The 20,412-nt window shown below is 34.5% G+C and overlaps 1 protein-coding gene across 4 annotated transcripts in view; it reads left to right on the top strand.

Annotated features, from left to right (window-relative positions):
- The window catches only part of LOC105233822 (heterogeneous nuclear ribonucleoprotein L), a 289,357-nt gene that overhangs the window by 20,844 nt on the left and 248,101 nt on the right, over positions 1-20,412 (top strand). For all 4 annotated transcript variants that reach the window (XM_049453016.1, XM_049453012.1, XM_049453014.1 and 1 more), the window contains exon 2: positions 1,065-1,830. In XM_049453016.1, coding sequence (XP_049308973.1) covers positions 1,690-1,830 — 141 coding nt within the window. In that variant the 5' untranslated portion in view covers positions 1,065-1,689. The remainder of the gene's footprint in view (positions 1-1,064; positions 1,831-20,412) is intronic.

Raw genomic sequence — 20,412 nt, 5'->3', positions numbered from 1 at the left:
ACAAAACTTTTATTAAACATACTGTCTAGCCTTATAAATGTGGGTTTCTCCTCTCAGATGGCGCGGATGAGTCTTTAGTAAGGGACAATAGTTTATAGTTCAAGACTGAGATTTGTGGGGTTTTTGCAGTTCTGATAAGAGCTATTCATAAATGCTTTTGTAGCTTAATATATTTGTAAGATTGTTTTGCGAGTTTTATCCATCTATCGAGTAGGTAGATGATCTGGCTAATCATCGGTGTGAGTTATTGGTTGGAGTCTCGACTAAATTTTTTTTTCTTGTATGAATCAATTTTTTATTTGACGAGCTATCTTCACGAAACTTGGCACGGGTTATTTTCTAAGACAATAGTGCAATCTCTGAAGAAATTTTTCAGATCGGACCACTATAGCATATAGCTGTCCTACAAACTGACCGATCCAAATTAAGTCCCTGTATGGAAAGCTTCTTTATTTGACAAGATATCTTCACGAAATCTGGCAGGGGTTATTTTCTAAGACAATAGTGCAATCTCTCAAGAAATTGTTCAGATCGGATCTCTATAGCACATAGCTGCCATACAAACTGACTGGTTGAGATCAGGTTCTTGTATGGAAAGCTTTTTCATTTGACAATATATCTTCACGAAATTTGGCATATATTACTGTATACGGCAACACTACATTCTACGAACATATTGTGCAGATCGGACCGCTATAACATATAGCTGTCATACAAACTGAACGACCAAAATCAAGTTAAACATCTTTTTACACCTTTTATGCTATAAAAAATACGCTGGTGAAGGGTATTACAGCTACGGTTAACTCTTTTGCTCTTTAGAATATATTTTAAATTATTATTTTTTAATTAATGTGGCTTCTACATATTTCTAGCTTTTCTATATGAACTTTTACTCACTCTTTACTATTTTTATTTCTTAATTCTTATATTTAATTTCCAAAGAACGAAAATAATATGGTAACAGCAAGACATAATGCAATCTAATAAACATATTTTTCGTTTTTTTCTCTCTTTTACGCTCTCTCTCACTTCGCTGGCATCGCCGTACTTGCGCAAAACAGCTGATTCGTAAAAGCAAACAAGCAAGCAGACAAAGGTGGCACTAGCAACACCAACAGCGAACCAATACCAGATACCAACCGACCTGTTATACCAACGACAAAAGAGTTCGCCACAAGCAAGAAGAGCCAAGTGCTGAAATTGCATGTAAAAACGCAGACAACGAAGAAGACGCACCAAAACGTAGTTGAAAATAACGTGTAATAAAGGAAAAGTGGAAAATTCTCAGTGCGGAATATTTATTGAAATTATCGAAAAGCAAGCGCTGCCAAAATAAGTGCACGCTACGCAAGAAAACCAGCCGAAAAAACGCGATAAAGAAGTCGCGTCTTAAGCCAACAAAAAGCGGAAGCAAAGCGCTAAAGCTCGACAGCCAAGCATTTAGGCCGTCAGCCAGCCAGCCAGCCAGCCAGAGCTAAAGCTAAAGCTAAAGCCAATTAATCCCATTGCTAAGCGCCGCACCGCGCAGCGTCTACGCCAACTTAACTCCAACTTTTGTTCGGTCGCGTTGTACCGCGTTCAGCAGTAGCGCTGGAATACTTTATTTCACCCCCCGGTCCAATAAACGTCGCCAAAATAATTCACCAACAAACCATCACCGACATCAACTTCGCAACGGCGACCACAATGCCATATAACGGCGCCAGCAATGGCAGTGGTGGTGGCGGCGGCGGAGGTGGTGGCGGTATAAGTGATGGACCGCAAAACAAGAAGATACGCACGGGCGTACAACAGCCGGGCGAAGCGGATGCACATCTGCATGCAAGGGTAAGTTTCGACAAAATTATTTCATATACATACATACACAACTATATAGCTGTAAGTGTTAAAAGTGTGGCAAGCAAAGCGAAAGAAAAAAATAACGGTAAAATAAGTGTCGTCGAAGTGTGTAAAGTTTCGCAGAAATGTAAATTTTTATTTTTATAATTTTTTTTTCGAGAAGGATTTTGCATTTTTCGCAATTTCTTTGCACATTTTCGCTGCTGTGTGTTTTTTGTTATTGTTGTCAACAAATAGTTGCGAGTTTTCGCCTTATTGCTACTACAAATAGTGACAATTTTCGGCAAATGGCGTTTGTCAACGCGCAAAGCCAACAAAAGCAACAAATAAACAGCAAGAAGAAACAAGAAATTACCAACAACAACAAGAAATCACCAAAAACAACAAATAACAACCAATAACAACAAAAATAACCAACAACAATAGCAAACATTTACCGTTCGCTGTTTTCGACATGCGAACGCCGGCGTTTTCAGCGTAGTGAAGTGGTTTTTCCTGTGCCACAACTGATAATGGCATGCATTGCCTGCTTTTAGGGGTTGTTAAAAATCGATTTTCAGCTGTTCGACAATTTCGTACATGCAGCGCGCACACTAAACGCTGATAGCGTTGGCGTTATGAAAAATAGTGTTTAGATAATATTTTATTTGCGCCTAATAACCATATTTTGTGATAAGCAAATGCGCCTAAATGTAGGCTAGTTGTTGATAACAAATGTTTTTAGTGGTAAACAAATATTGCAGCTGAGTTTAGATAACATTCAGGGAAGAACACAGACATATATTTAGCTGTGAAGCAGTGTTACTTTCGATGATAAGCAGCTGCGCCTAAATGTATGCTTGCTAAAAGTAAATAAAATAAAAATATAGCAATAGTAAATAATAGTATAAAAACGTATAGTTTAACGGTTAAATACTTGTAAAGTTTTTTTAAATAAAAAAATCCTTTTACTAAATGCGCCTAAAAGCATGCAAAGTATATTCAAAATACCGTTATGTCTGAATTTAACATTTTCCTAGCTTCTCTGTTTAACATAATTTTCGTAACAAACCGTCAGCGCCTTTAAAAGTAACAAAATAACCATATAATGGCCAGCTGCGCCTAAATGTATGTTTGCTGCAAGCAAATAAATTAATAATAGTGTGTAGTATTATAAATAAGTATAGTTTACCGTTTAAATGTTGCTACAATTTTTCAATCATAACAATTTATTTTACTAAATGCGCCTAAAAGCATACTAAGTTTATAAAAAATACTGTTATGTCTGAATTCTGTATACTGCATTTTCATAATTTCTGTATTTAACATAATTTACGTATTATAACAAGCAGGTAGCACCTTCAAATAGTTACAATATTACCAACTACTGGTCAGCTGCTCCTAAATGTATGCTTTCTTTAAGTAAATAAACTAAAAATTGTTAATGGCGGTACACTTATTTGTAAATATAAACATTTTTTTTACTAAATGCGCCCAGAAACATACAAAAGTACATTAAAAGTACCGTTATGCCTTATTTTAGCATTTTCGAAATTTTTATGTTCAAAAAAAATTTTCGTAACAAGCTGGCAGCACCCTCAAACAGTCACAAAATCACCAACTAATGGCCACACGCCACGCTATGCATTGTATTCTGTATATATGTAAGCATTAGTGCGCACTCGAAGCCAGCGCGCCAACAAGTATGCAATGCTCTCACAACAAACATACGCCAAATTATGCTGAGCAACAACGCATATGGCGAAATTCACAGCAAAACGCATATACATATATTTAAACACAACTGTATATGTGTCAATATATATAAATAAGTGTATAGTATAAAACACTTTTAGGCGCATAGCCATGCACAGCGCAGCGTAAATGCCTCCGGTTCAACTTAAACGCGCCTAACGAGCATAATCTTTTTATACTTACTTTATCTTATGCCACAACCAGCGCCACAACCACAGCTAGCATGTATCTGTCGGTGCGGCCTAGCTTCATATTCCTTGCCCAATGCTATGGCAGCACTCAAGTAGGTGCTTCTCTGTGCTCGTTAGTGTCTTAGCGAATGCTCTTAATTTGACGTTTTGCCTCTTAACTGATGAGTATGCATGTCTTTGTGTGAGTGTGTACGTGTTCTATATGCTACAAAGCTATGTTGAAAACCGACTGTTGCATACTTTTAGTTGTCGCAACAGCGGACAGCCTGCTTGCTGCCGAGGGATGCTGCTGAGTGTGGCCACATTTTACTCGCTTAAGGTTTACACTCAAAATGCAACGCACACTCACTCACTCACTGCTAGTCGGCGGCGCGCTCAGTGTCGTTAACTGTTCGCTGTTGTCGTGTCGCGTCGTGTTGAAGAGCAATCGTTTAATTTTTGCTTCCTCTGCTCCTTCTAAATTTTTATTTTTTTATATTTTGCTTGTCTAGCATACCTTTAGGCGCACTCGTTGACAGTTTGTGGCAGCGGCACATATCCATATCGTGTGCGCGCCTAACAGTATGCCATCTAATCTACACATGGGCGGTTGTTTAGACCCGCATCTGGATATGGATATGCCGCGTTAGAGGCACGTACGCATACATGTAGTTGGGTGGGCAGTTTGTAGGCGTAGCGCGTGCTTTTCTGCCATTGTCACTACATATTTACACACAACGGTTTAATATCAAGACTTCCTTGTAGCATACATGTAGGCGCTTATGGTTCTTACTTATGCGTAGCCACGCGTCAAAGGCGGCACCACTTGCAGTATGGCATTGCCAGCCAGTTTAAGACGCTTAAAGGCGCTCGGTGGGTACTGTGTGCGTATAGCGGTAGTTTATTGCGCCCTTACAAACAGTGGATTTTCTTTGCTTATTCTTTTCTTGCGCCTGTCGACTAAGTCACATCCTTTTGGTTTATTATTTTCCGTTATCATCTAGACACATACAAAAAGAAAAAGGGCCTGAGACTGTTTGCTGGCGATAAGCGTTCGGTCGGCTTGGCTATTATGTGGCATTTAGCGGATATTAGTCTGAAGGAGGAGTAGTCCTTGATTTTGATATTTCACTTTGCTTTGTCTTTTGAAGGAATATATACATATTCTTATGCATTGTTTGCTAGTAAATATATTTGTATGTCTTATGTCCCTCTCTTCTGTTCTTTTTTGTCATTTCTTTCTATTTGCTCTCTTCGAGGTCTGTCATTTGTTCCAATTTTATTGCACTTTTATTCGAATTTATGTGCTTTTTTGTGGTCCTCTGGGGTATAATAACTTTGCTTTTTACGCGCCTAAAAATTCATTAAAGTCATCAGTGGTTGATTCCAGAACTGTTAACGGTATTTTAGCAAAGCGTTGAAGTACCACGTAATTGATTCATTATCGGCACACATTTTCCCAAGCTATTTGTAGTAAATTTCTGACCATTTCGTGTTATTGTTACGTTATTGTTAAAAAATTGTTGCTGAAAAACTTCGAAATTTTTTTTTTGAAAAATTTGCGAAAATCAATATTTTTAACCTTTAAGTCTTGTATAAAATTTGTAACAATTTCTGATATTTTTGCGCTGAAAGACCAACTTTTTCTATTTTTGAAAAAAAGAGTTTTCGAACAATTTTCGAAAATCAATTTTTAACCGTTAATTCTTATACAAACTCAAATTATGATATTTTTGTGCTGAAAGTCCAACTTTTTTATGAGTAATGACCCTTTCGTGGAATTTTCGAAATTTCGAAAATTTTCGAAAATAAAATTTCTGAACCTTTAAATCTTATACAAAATTTGTAAGAAAATTCTGATAGGCCAAAACTTTGAAAAAAAGTTTTCGAACAATTGTCGAAAAACAAATTTTTTATACAAACTCAAATTATGATATTTTTACGCTGAAAAGACAAATATTTCTATTTTTATGAGTAATGACCCCGTCGTCGAGTTTTAAAAATTTTCGAAAATAAAATTTTTTAACAGTTACATACTTCTAATACAAAATTTGTAAAAAAAATTCTAGTAGGCCAACTTTTTAAATTTTCATGAGTTATAACACCTTCTTGGAATTTTTAAAATTTCGAAAATCAATATTTTAACCGTTAATTCTTATACAAAACATTGGAATTTTAAAAATTTCGAAAATAAAATTTTTAACCGTAATTCTTATACAAAACATCTAACAAATTATGATATTTTTGCGCTGAAAGGTCAGCTTTTGTTATTTTTATGAGTCCATTACATCTTTGGGGAGTTTTCAAAATTTCGAAAATTTGAAAAACTGCATTTTTAGTACTAAACATGTTTGAAATCCACGTGGTAATCAACAGAGTGTGTTTATATGTGTGGTTGCGGCCACATTGCTTAGGACTCAACTGAAATCTATTTCCAGGAATTCCCACAAAATTTCGAAATTTTCAAAAATAGTTTTTTTATATCATATCAAGTTTATTATGCGGTTTTGAACCAGTTTACTGCTTTTGTGTTAATTGTAGTGGTCGCACGTGGCCTTAAATAGCTTCACAAATTATATTGTAGTCGCACGTGGCGCTAAGTTAATAAATTTATTTTTCGAAATTGCAAAAAAAATTATAAGAACCGCATTTTTAGCTAACTTTATGCTTATTTTTGTGGTCTTAGCAGTCATAAACAGCTGAAATATTTAATTTCGAATTTTTCGAAAACTTAATTTTTTATAGAAACCATTTTGAAAACTCGGTTTTGTGCCAAGGTAACTTTGTAATTAATTTTTTGTAGTATTTTTTTGGAATTTTCGAAAAGATTTAAAATTTTCAAAATTTGCAGTTTTTGTTGAAAACATTTTCAAAACTCGGTTTTGTGCCAAGATAAATTTTACAACTAATATTTGTAGTCTTTGGGATTTTCGAATAATTTTGAAGTTTTCAAAAACTGCATTTTGAAATTTTTGAACAGTTTTGAATGTATCAAAACTGCATTTGAATAATTTTGAAATTTTCAAAAACTGCATTTTTAGTTTTTAGATCTTACAAATCATATTTTCTAATCTTATCGGAAATATAAATTTTAAAAAATTTTAAATTTCAAAAAAAATTTGAAATTATTTTGTAGGTATATTTTCTTTTCAAAAAATACGAGAAAATTAATTTACCGAATTATTTTAAATTATATAATTAAAGCCATACAATTTCATTATGCACCATAAAATTCAGAAAAGCCACAAAAAAGAAATAAAATCGAATTCGCTTCCAGCAACCGTCATTAGCGAAATTCGTTTGTTTTTATTTAAGCCATTAGACGCAAGAATCTGCAACTGCATATTAAGCAAATGGACAGACAGACGCACATAATTTGACTTTGGGCGCCACGAAGCGCATTCTGTACAGTTGGCCACGCCGCCACACCGCCGCAATGCCGCGCGACGCCAGCAACCGTCGCCTTAACTCCGCTTGGCTGACGAAAATTCGCTAGAAAAAGTGGTTGCAGGCAAGCCAATAAATGGCAAATATAAAAGCGTGTGTGCACACAAATATTTGTGTATATATATGTGCTTAAGCATATGTGTGTGCGTGTATGCATGCACTTTCAAATTCATTTTCAAGTTATCTCCTTGATGCATTTGCCCATCTGCTTGTCAGTTGCTGCCACATATCGATGGCTGACTGCCCCCCCATTGCGGGCATAACCTTTCGCTTTTGCTAGCGAATGCAAATCGCCGCTGCAGGCAACCATCTTTGATTGCAGCGCGTCACTCGAACACAAACAAACATACATACATGCCAGCTCAGCGATGAGTTGAAAATGCATTAACTTGCGCTTGCCAGGAAGAAACAAAAATGGCAATAAGTGAAAAAAGGAAATTAATTAACATCAGTGCGGGCGGCGCGCCAAGTACAATGCCGCGCGCTGCGACGCAAGGCACGCAACAGCCTTAACTCACCGCTAGTGCACGGCGTAGCGGTCAAGCGCGCTGACTGCTGCGTCTATACACAATTATTGCTTGACTACTTGACCATTTTGGCCAGCGGCCGAACTTTTGTTTTCCACGCCAACGATTGACACACCGCGACACCGCGCGCGCTGCCTCAATGCGCTTTGATTAAGTTTCTTCATAAGCGCGCTGCATGCTGCGTAGCGCCTTCTCGGCATTCTCGTTGTGCGCCCTCACAAATTTTTGGCTATTGAAAGTCTGAAAATTTCCAGCGCTTGCATTTTTGCCACTTCAATTAATGTCCGCGGCAGGCTAGCTGCCTTACCTTGTCGCCAGCGCTGCGTTAGCAGCTACGCGCTTGTGTTGGCGAAATTTCCGAAAACCTGCCACTTGACATTAATAATTCCATTAACGACGCCATATTGTGTTGTGTGCGAGAACTCGAGTGCGGGTAGCAGCGACGATGCGCTCGGCCGCGCACATACACTGCAATGCTTACTGGGGTGTTGGGTGGTTGAATAAAAGCATTGGCGCGCTTGCCACATGCGAAGTGCAATGCACACACTTTTGGTGGCGGTGCGTTGTGTTGCGCGCACATAAATGTCCGAAATATGCGCTCGCTGATAAACGAATTCCTCACAACGCGCGCGCTCATACTACAAGCAACGCCACCTAAAAGTTTGCTTACAATAACTGAATGTGTGCGTGTGTGTGTGCGTATGTATGGCGCTCATATTGCGTACAGTTACGTTGCATTTTTATGACTCCCCAAACCCCATATGTGGCACTCACAACACCAACTGTGTAAGCACACATATCTCACTGCCTCCCACTGAAGATATGGCAGAATATTCCCGGTATCATAAGGGTATCTGCGCGCCAACTGTAAATTTATGCTGACATGACTGCTGACTGCTGACTACGTTCACTCGGTCTCTATCGGCTTCGGCCACAGCACGTGTACTTTCTATAGCTGTGTGGCATAATCGTTTTTGGCTTTTCATTGCGCTGGCTGTTTTCAGTATGCTCGGCATTAAAATGTCAAATAAAAAATTTACGATCAAATATGAAGTCGTTAGTTTTTCATAAATAATATGCGACATGGCGTATGGCCGGAAAAATTGCGCTAAAATCGTAGCTGCTGGCGAAGATATAAATTGTGGCAGCTTACTTAATCCAAATGTGGCCGAAAGATATGGGAAATATTATGTGGACGGTGGTAAAATGCATTACCAACTTTATTGGCGGCAAAAAAGAATTCTTTATGCCTTAAATAGGCGCTATAGACAAAAATCCACAGGCCTAGCGGCGCTCTTGAGATCTGGATGCTATGATAAAAACTTCACAGATCTAACTGAGGTTTTCATCTCTTGATTCACATGTCTATCGGAGCTCTTGACATCCTAGGTGCTTGAAATCCATAAGATCTGGATGCGATGAACAAAAAGTCAGAGGTCTTGATATCCTAAGTGCTTCAAATCTATAAGATCTGCATGCGAAGATGAGAAATTAAAAGGTATAGCGGAGCTCTTGTTATAGCAAGTGCTTGAAATCTGTGAGAACTGGATGCGATGGGCAAAAAGTCACAGGTCTAGCAGAGCTACATCCCGCAGCTCTTGATATCCCAAGTGCTTGAAATCTATAAGATCTGGATGCGATAATCAAACACGAATCTTCAGAACAATTTTCTAGGTTTAACTTGAGCCTTTTGTTGAGCAAAAAAATATTTCGAAAGACTTGTAAGTACAGTGCGCTCAACAATCTTCGGGGTTTCTCCCTTTAATCTTATTCCATCGATAAGATCTGAAAACGAGCGATTTAAAGAACTGAAAGTGGAGTCAATACAGCCTGAAGTACTGTATTAGACTCATCATGGTTCGAGTACTTTTTCTTTAGAAGAGTGAATGCTTTCCACTAGTGGTAATTGGTTATGAATATATGGTTGGATAACCTATCAGAGTTATATAGATGACCTGAAAATTAAGAAAGTTTCCTGATTTTCCGCTTACAGGTCAGAAAAGAAGAATTCTACTTTTTAAGTTCACTTATAATTCATGCTTCCATAATATTCAAACTAAAATTTAGTAGCAGCATCGCTTTTCGTTTGTTCAACTATACGCTGTAATTCTCCACTGCTTTATGAAATATATATTTCAAGTTCACTCTTAATTCATGTATCCATAATCTTCAAACTAAAATTTGCCAGAAACATCGCATTTCGTTCGTGCAACTATGCGCTGTAATTCTCCGTTGCTTTATGAATTAAGCAGTAAATATGAAACTTGGTTACATTGCATTTGAGAGATTGAGATTGAGCGCTAGAAATCATCTGTTTGATGTAAAAACATTGTTTGTTGTCAGGAATGTTAACATGCGGCTCGTTTACTAATAAATGCTCGATTCAATCGACAAAGTCTGACAGTGTCGATAAGCTTCCTTTAAACTCTTTCTCTCTTCGTCTCAACTCAAGTCTGTCTTTAGTACTAAAAAGTAGTACAAAATCTTTTGGGTGAAGATTCCTGACAAGTATGTTTTCATAAGCTTCGGTCTTGTTCCATAAATCTTTGAAAATTTTAACAGCACATTTTTGCAAGCAACGCAACTTACGACCATCCGACCCTCTGTAATTAGATCGAACTGTCAACTGAGCACAAAAAGCTTTAAATTTGCACTGCTGACACAAAACAAAGAAAAAAATATTTACACTTTGCATATTAAATCAAGCATTTCTGCTTGCTAAGCGATTTCTTGTGAAGCTATCAAAGCATATTTGCATATATCGATTTCATATGATGGCAGGTAATAACTAATAAAAGTCGCGGTGACGCAGGAAATATAGAGAACAGATACTATACTCAACGAAAAGGATGTAGTGAAAGCAGTGCTTTCGCAAGGCGAGTGGGAGCAGCTACATACGTGGAACTAGTGGCATCAATTTGTCACAGAAGTTTGTTGAATGCGGCGCTTGTTGGTTGTCATAGGCGAACTTTGCTTGTAGAAATTACATACCATACGCATGTATTTGTCAGAAAAATGTTATAAAAATACAGTTTTGTTCTGTTTAGAATCCCGATATTTGAAAATTGTGATTTCGGGATCCCGAAAAATGTCGGTACTGAACATGTAATTGTAAGAAAAATATCATACAAATACAATTTATGCATTTTAGAATCCCGAAGTATAGAAATTATAGTTTCGGGATCCCGAAAATTTTCGGGTTTGAACATGTAATTGTAAGAAAAATGTCATAAAACTACAGTTTGTGCATATTAGAATCCCGAAGTATAAAAATTGTGATTTCGGGATCCCGAAAATTTTCGGGACTGAACGGGATTTAATTTCTTGATTGCAAATATTTGATGTCAAACATCCTTTACTATTATGTTGTTATAAATAATTTAACATTTAGGGATCCCGACAAATTAATCACGATATTTTCGGGATTTTCGTAATGTAGTATATATTATTAATCTCTTAGTAAATATTAAGCCATTTGAAAAATTTGAAAATTTCGGGATCCCGAAAAATCTGAAATAAATTTTCGGCATCTCGTAATACCGCACCTGAGTCCTGGCATGTACGCTCGCTAATACCGATAAATAGCTGTCTCACATATTATATGAGCGCATACCCAGTTATAATTGTGTACCTTGCGTGTCATAACATAACCTCAATAAGAAGATATAAAATGATGATTGCATAACTACGCTCGAAGTAAAAGCGAGTTTTGTATGTGTATGTGTGCTATTGGTTGGTGTATGAGCATTTATAAAATGCTACATACATCCAGGCGCCATATACTACATACAAACCAATAACTTTGTACCTAGGCGTACCCATGACAGGTAACCATTTGTACCTTAATTATTTTCATATTTTTCCTGCTAGTTATCCTGGTGTCTGTGTGTTGGCAATATTCATACATTCGAGTATATTGTGTATGCGTGTTATTAGACTAATTGCTGGAAAAATTGCGCGCATATAAATGGTTCTACACAATCGTATTCATATTTATAGAAACATTTTACAGTTGTGTGTGCGTATGTGTATGTGAATTTCCATTTAGTTTGCTTTCACCTTTTGATTCGATATTTCATTTCTCCATTTACTCATTTTCTCTCCTTACTGCCATTATTATTTGCCATTACTATTATTGATGTTTGCTAGTTTTTGTTGTTATATTTCTTGTTATTGTTGCTATCATCAGTGGCATAATAATTATAATAATTGTTATTGTTATTGGCATAACTGTATGCCGAATGTAAATGTCATACGTTACAGCTCAGACACAGCCACGGTAATGCCAATTTAAATCAAACAGCCGTTGGCATGGTAATAGAAACGTTGAAGTTTTGTTTTTAGTATACGATGAAAATTTGTTAAAAAATGAAAAAGTTAGTAAGTTTGTGAATTTAAGTTTTTAAAGCTTTTTTTTTAAATGCAATTTCGGGATCCCGAATAATTTCGGGATTTTTTTTTTGCTTTTTAGAAGTCTTATGCTTGTTGACATGTAACAGGGCTTTTTTTACTGGTTTTTTGAATTTGAATTTCGGGATCCCGAAAAATTTTGAGATTTAAATTTTTCTTATTATCCAGCAGTCATATGCTAACTATATAACAATTTTTCAGTATTTTTTTTGAACTTACATTTCGGGATCCCGAAAATTTTCGGGATTTTGTTTTTTGCTGCTCTTTGAACTCTGACGAAATTTTTTGTGAAATGTGATTTATAATGAAAGGGGTGTAAATTCTTTGGCGTATTTTTAGTACCTCTACTTTTCATTGAAAATCTACAGCAAACGGCCTTTAGGAGTTTATTTTTCTCGTGGCGGTGCATATGCCAGCCCAGGCTCCGTCTAAAATGGATTGGCAGGTGCATAAACAGTAAAATATATCTGCTAGACATTTTTTTGGAGCAAAGTGGCTCTTAAAGCTCTGATATTTTGATATTTCCATTGCTGCTGGTCATATAACCCCTCCAAGCGCCATTCAAAGCATTTCCGTCGGAGTTCAACTCTTCTTTATTGCCATCAAAGCTTCAATATTCGCAACTAAGTATGCTAGCTATTTTCAATAGGACAATAACTAATAACACAACGAGTGTACGATTGAACTGGGAATAGCATAACAACAAATAAGTAGCGGTAGATTAATATGCGTCGAGTCGCGCAACGCTTCAAGTGAACTAAACGAGTGGAGCGGAGCACTCGTGCAATCGATCTATAAAATTGAAAATATACACATGAAAGTTGTATTACCTAAGGGAATGGACAAACGCAACTCCAATAAGTAATAATGAATGCGAAGCAAACTGCGAAAATATTTACATATTTCTAACCATTTCCATGCATACATGCTTGTATACACACATAAGCTGTAATGAGTTCGCTATAAGACAGGAAAGTTTGTTTGTATGTTCATAAGTACTTTTAGGTATACGGGTAACCGTTGGATATGCCAGTCAAATTCTAAATGGAAATTATTTCTATATGATTGTTGGTATGTGTATCTATGTAACATATACATATTTGTGTGTGTATGTATGTCTTTTTATTGCCTTCAAATGAGGGTGGACAAATAGGCCAAGCAGCGTTGGCGCGCGCGATTTGGGTAGCGCAATAGTTGCTTGATGGGGTAGCTGACTTCTAAAGCGAATACGAAAATATATACATACATACATATGTATATATGTAAATGTAACTTTGTATGCATAAGTATCTATAATATATATATCTCTATTTGTGTGTGTGCCTGTCGTATTTATTGCCTCAATTTGATATCAATCGCCGCAGTTTGGAAAATCCGTCATTTCTAAACGAACTGCTCGTGCTCTAGTGAAAATCAAGTCGTGTGATTGCTCGGCCTTAATCAAATGCGAAAGTTTATGGGCTGTGTGGTTTCATTTTCATTTATTAGTTACCGTACGTTAACTGTTTTCCTTTCTTATCAGTTTGGGCTTAGTTTTATTTGATATTAACTCTGTATAATCTGAATAATGTTAACTGTGAATAACGGTATTTCGTTTTCAACAGCTTTGTCTGTTTTGAATTATTTGCCACTTTCTGTGAGTTCTTTTTCAATTATTCCCAAAAATTAGCAGTTTTCATTATAACCCTTATCAAAAGTAGTGTTAATAATAAGCACTACTACCTTTTCTGTCACTCGCCTTTGACGTCACATTCTCTCTCTCCAATAATTAAGCATTGTAATACTACATATTTCATTTCAAGTTTGTTAGAATTAAAATTTTCATTATTTAACACAGAATTCTTTCACCTATTTGAAGATATTGGACGCTTGGTATACAGCCTTTTTCAAATCGCAGAAAAAAAAAACAGTCGTTCCAACTCTTCTTGTACCTTTGAGACTCCTTTTCAAAAACCTTTTCTAAATCGCATAAAAAACAGTCGTTCCAACTCTTCTTGGTAATTTATCCAGTATTTTTGATCCCTTTTGAAGTTGGTTTTTTTTTACAGTTTAGTACTGCGCAGTGGTATCTCCCATTATATATTACATGACCTCCACTTGGCTTGCTTTGTACGCCCAATGGTTAAGGATAAAGCTTTTAGTTTTATTTTTCACCTCAGAGATATTTCTCCATAAGTGCTCAGAACCATCCGAAACTCGATCTCTCTAGTCTGAGCTCACGGTTCTCTTGCCCTGAGCGAAAGCTCAAAGCAGAAGTGAGTTTTACTCTCGAAAAACTCTAACCCTGACTCTATTTTAAAGAGATTAACACTGCTTATATCAAAATAAGTGGTTCCTTGGTTCTGCTGCCAGTACAATTCCAAGACTCTTTAAGCCTTTTTAGAATATCATAAATTTTAATTTCGGGATCCCGAAAATTTTCGGGATTTAATATTTGTTTTATTTTTATTATTTAATAGTCATATGCTAATTTGTAACTACTTTTGTACTAAGTTTTTGAATTTGAAGATCGGGATCCCGAAAATTTTCGGAATATTACAAATTTATTTTTTTTGATTTCTAGTATTCATATGCTAACTTTTACGAAACTACTTTTGTACTGGGTTTTTGAATTTGAAGTTTGGGATCCCGGAAATTTTCGGGATTTCATTATTATTATTTTTTTTATTTTTAGTAGGCGTTTGCTAACTACGTTGATACTTCTTTTTTTTTTAATTTTATTTTCGGGATCCCGAAAAATTTCGGGATTTAGTTATTATTATTTTTTTAATTTTTTGTACTTAGTGCTAGCTTCTAACGACGATTGAATTGTAATTATGTGCTTAGATGATATTTCGAGTTTATATTCTCTTTGCGCTCCAATGACAATTTTTGTGAAAATTTTTTATAACGAAAGGAGGGTGATTTCTTCGGAAATCTTTGTTGAACTTTCGAACCTTTACAGTACAGTGAAAATCTTTAGCAATCGAGCGTTAGATGCCCAATTTTCTTTTAGATGCGAAGAGCCCTCCTCAAGCGCCGTTCAAATTGAATTAGGATTGGATTAGATTGGATTGAGTTAGATTGGATTGAACTGGATTGGAGTGGATTGAACTGGATTGGAGTGGATTGGGATAAATTGAATTGGATTACATTAAATTGAATTGAGTGAAAATAAAATAAATTGACTTCAATTTGATTAATTTAAATAATATCGTACTAAATTTAGTGACAACCCAGTTTTTGAGGCTTTAATTTCCACAGCTGTAAAAGTCTCTTCTTTTCTCTGAGCGCCTAAATAAAGGGATCTGAGTCAACAACTTTTTCTTTCCGAACTTGAAGTCTGCGCACTTTACTACTTAATTCCGGTAAATCTTATCACAGGGCAGACCGTGCAGGTCATTGACTTACGTATATTTCTTCTGTTTTTTTTTTCTAATAGACCCAAAATTCATATTTCACTTTACTCACCGCTTAAACGTTAGACATTTCATGCTTTCATTCATATTTGTATATTTTTTTTCCATTCGAACAGGAAATTGCTTTAATACCGCTAGCACTGTGGCATGCGTCGTCTTTCACCTATATACCAACATACTTACATATATACACAAATATTCAAGTAGAGACAAGCAATATGCCCGCTGATGAGTACATAGCTGTACGTATGTACGTACTTTGGCCAGCCCAACAGGCGAGCGTGACTGAAATAAGAATTTCCCATTAGTTTTGCTACAGCGTTACGACCGCTTCGGCAGGCTTTCATTGCCACCACCACCTACCGTTGCCAAAAAAAAAGAAAGAAGGCTAACAAAATAAAGCAAAATGAAATGAAAAGAAAATAATAAGAATATTAACGAAAAGGCAATAAAAAGCGGCGCACGTTCAGCTTGCTGTTCGGCACAGTACCGCGGCGCGGCGCGGCATTGCGCCTTCACTGAAACTCTGTTAGACTTGCGGTATTCTGTGCCATTTCCCTTCTTTTCACGACCAACAACAACAACTGGCCTACAACAAAAAGCGATTGCCTTAAGAATTCAATCCAACATAAACCAAAACAATCCAATTCATTTTACCATATATTATTTTGTAACAGTTCGTTTCATTTCATTTCGCTCTCTTTGCGTACATAAGAATTGTACAACAAAATGCTTAATCCACTTGTCTTCCATATTTGTTTTTCTTTTGGTATTTGTTCTTAATTTCTTCATTTGCTTACGATTGCAATTGTACTCTTCGTTTATATTTGTTGTTATACGTATGTGGTGTCCTATATACTCGTATACTCAAGTCGGTCGGCATGCGTTAGGATTTGCGGCAAAAATGGTTTGGTTCAAGATTTTGGCGTGAAAGCTTCAAGCTTTTTGCGAAAGCTCACAGCAAGCGCTTGTAAGGAATTGTGAAAGTTTGTTTTTTGGGGTAAAAACGTGTTTAGTTTTGATTTTTTATAGTTGAGTTATAGTTGAGTGATAATAAGGTACGAGTTAAGTACAAAGTTTTTGAACTCGAATTTGAAAAAAATTTTTAAAAGCTTTTCAAGCTCAAGTTCGAATAGTTTCGGTGGTTTTTTCTAAAATTTGAAGGAAATTGTAGTTCAAAAAAATATTTAGTATAATAATTATTAATAATAAACTAAAAAAAACTTTAAATAAAATTAAAAAAACTCAAAAATATAATATTTTGAAAAAAAAATTTATCAAAATAAATCAAATTTCAGAAAGTTTAAAATCAAATATTATACAAAAATACTCCCAAATAACTAAAAAAATTTATAAAAATTAAAATAAATTTACATAAAATTTAAAAAAATTCAAAAACAGGAAATTTAAAAAAAATTTAAGCAAAATTAAAAAAACTCATTTTTGCAATCATTTTTTAGCTTTGAATTTTTCACTTTTTTAATTATTATAACATTTTAATTATATTAATTTTTTTTAATTTTATTAATTTCATAAATTTGTTTAATTATCTTATTTTTTATTAATGTTTTTGTTTTAATTCTAATAATTTTTTTAATTACTTTTAATTTTTGCTTTAATTTTATTAATTATTTTTTAATTAATTATTAATTTTTCTTCGTTGTATATACAAATTTTCAGAAGTTCTAAACATAAAATATCAAAAACATGAAATTTTGAAAAATATTTTAATCAAAATAATAAAAAAATGGTTTTTGAAATCATTAATTTTCAGTTTTTGAATTTTTTTTACGTTTTAAATGCTTGAAATAAGGAAATTTAATAATTTTTTTAATTTTTTTCTCAATTTTCATTCTTTTCTTTAATTTAATTTAATTTTTTTTGTTTAAATTTTGATAATTTTTTATTTAATTTAATTTTAATAATTTTTTTTTAATTTTATTTTAATAAAATTTTTATTTTTTTCTTATTTTTCCAAATTTTATTATTTTTTTAAATACTTATTTTTCTTCGTTAAATTTTGAAAAAAAAAATTTAATTACATTTTCTTAATTTAAATATTTTTTTTTTAATTTTATTAATATTTTTTGTTTAATTTAATAATTTTTTTAAATTTTCTAAAATTTTTTTTTTAATTTTATTAATTTTTTTTAATTTCATTAATTAATTTAATAACTGAATTTTTTTAATTTTATTATTTTTTCATTAACTTTTTTTTAAATTTTGTTAATATTTTTCTTAATTTCAATTTCTTTTTAAATTTTCTTAATTTTTGCTTATTATTTTTTATACATATGTATGTTTTTTTAATTTTATTAATTTTTTAAATTTCATTAATTTTTATAATTAAATATTGTACATTTTTTTAATTCCATAATTTTATTAATTTTTTCAATTTATTAATTTTTTTAATCATAAAATTTTCAACTAAAAATTTACTTGGTTTACACCGCCTAGCACAAGCGTACTATGTACTAAACTAACACAAATAGAAATTTTTGTTTATTTAATTATGAAATATTTTTAATTACGAAATTTTTACTATCCATCTGACTGCCAGCTAGCTGAAAAATTACAACAATTTATTGATTCAAAATTTTAATGTGATCATAAAGCAGCCATTTGCCGTTGTAGTGTAGTGAATATGAATGAATGAGCGCTATAAGTCAGAAGGCGCATAAAACTTGTGAGTGTGTGTGAGTGAAGTGAGGAGAAATACAAAAAAGTCATAAATTAAGTTATCGGAAAATAAACGAAAATTTACCAGTTCAATTGTAAACACATACCAGCGAGTGATGAGTTGTTGTTTCGATTTTTTCGCTGCCACTTTTTTCCAACAAAGTTTTCTTAAAAAAAAAAAACAAAAATAATTGTGTCTAAAATGGTTTAATAGCAAGTTCTTAAGCGAAGTAGTGGAAAAACAATGAAAATAAAAATAAAAATAAAAATAAAAACAAAAACAAAGAAAAAAAGAAAATTTTGACTATGACGTTGTTGCCAACGCACAAACCGCAAATAGTACATAGTATATGTATTTACACATATGTACATGTATAACCCATTGTATAAGTGTTTACTTAGCTGTTGCGTTTTATTGTAGTTTAGGCGCGGGAAATGCCTTAAAAATACCGTTATTTCAGCATAAAATGACTTTTGCCTTGCCTTCAATGCTTAGCCTGCCGATTTGGCCGGCGAAAGTGGCTGCAGCGGCAATGGCATGGCATGACGCAGCGCCTTGTGACTTTGGAATGCTTAGCCTACAAAGCGTGTTGTTTTTGTTGGGCGCTGAGTGATCTTTGTGGTTTTTAGCATGTTTTTAGTATGAGATTTTAGTATACCATTTATGTTTTTAATTTTGTTCTTTGTTCTTTTCATTTCTTACTCTCCCATTTTGTTTTATGCGCTTTTTACTCTGTCTTTCGAGGCGAATTTCTCTCTCAGTTTATGAGATATTGAACTGAAAATTTGCACTCGTTCTTTTCTCCACAAAAAGCAGCTTATTTGTCGAAATCGCCGTGATCGGGACACTATAGCATATAGCTGCCATACAAATCGACCGATAAAAAGCAAGTCTTTGTATGGAAAAGTTTTTTATATGATAAGCTATCTTTACAAAATTTGGTTTGAATTGTTGTCGAAAACAGCGCTACGATCTATGTAGAAATGGTTCAGATCGGGCCACTTTATCATATAGCTGCCATACAAACTGACCGAACAGAAGCAAGTCCTTGTATGGACAACTTTTCTATTTGCCAAGATATCTTCACGAAATTCGAGGTAGACTATTGCCCTAGACGGCGCTACCAATCTTCAAACAAATTTTTCAGATCGGACGACTATAACATATAGCTGCCATACAAACAGACCGATCAAAAGCAAGTCCTTGTGTGGAAAACATTTTTGTTTGATAAGATATCCTCACAAAATCTTTTATATAATATTTTCCAATGCAACGCTACCAAACTCCAAACAAATTTTTCAGATCGGTCTACTATAGCATATAGCTGCCATATAAACTCACCGCGCAAAATCAAGTTCTTCTATGGAGAACCCATTCTATTTGCCAAAATGCCTTCAAGCGCAGCAGAAGTTAACGTTTTTACTTCTTTCATATATTTTTGGATCCATCCTTCAACTTTTTTTCGTGTAATACACTGCCATCTCTACCGTTAGTTCACTGCCAATTTGACCTTAGCTGCCACTCATTCACTGCTGCATGATTGCTGCTTGCATTTCTTGATATACTTTATATGGAAAGCAAAGTAAGTGGAAGGAAAATTAAAAGTAAAAAAGAAGCATACAAATAAATAATTCTGCTTAGACTACGTGATTGTGAATTTTTCTCATTATTTACATGCATTTTTTATATAACAATTACAAATTATTATTTTCGCCCCAACTTTTCAATGTACTCATTTGTTGTCCGTAGGCGGTGTGTGAGGCGGCAGGGTGTTTGGTTGCGCTCGAAAATTGCCACTTTTTCAATTATTTGCGCTGCCATTGTTATGGTTGGTAATCAATAAAGCTCTGCACAGACAACCCCCTCACCCGTCGCACGCCTATAACTTCACACAAACTACTGTTATGCATGCAGCCGCCTGCCATTCAATGATTCGTACGATTTCGCCCCCATTTTCATTAAGTCCTTTTTCATTGGTTTTCCAATTTGCGCATTGCCGCCTCTAGAACTCAATATTTTCTCAGTACCCTCTTCTTTTTTTTTGGGCTTGCTTGCCAATCTCTATGCATATTGCTTGCATTCATATGAATTCTTAATAATTTCGCGCGTCTTTGCTTTGCTTGAGTGATTTTTTTCGAATATATTTTCTTTTTATTATTTTTCGCTTTCATCTGCTTCGTGACGAATTAGGCCATAGCTACTTT

This window comes from Bactrocera dorsalis, chromosome 3 (genome assembly GCF_023373825.1).
Source record: "Bactrocera dorsalis isolate Fly_Bdor chromosome 3, ASM2337382v1, whole genome shotgun sequence".
Lineage (NCBI taxonomy): Eukaryota > Metazoa > Arthropoda > Insecta > Diptera > Tephritidae > Bactrocera > Bactrocera dorsalis.
This window is presented reverse-complemented; position numbering and strand designations above follow the sequence as displayed.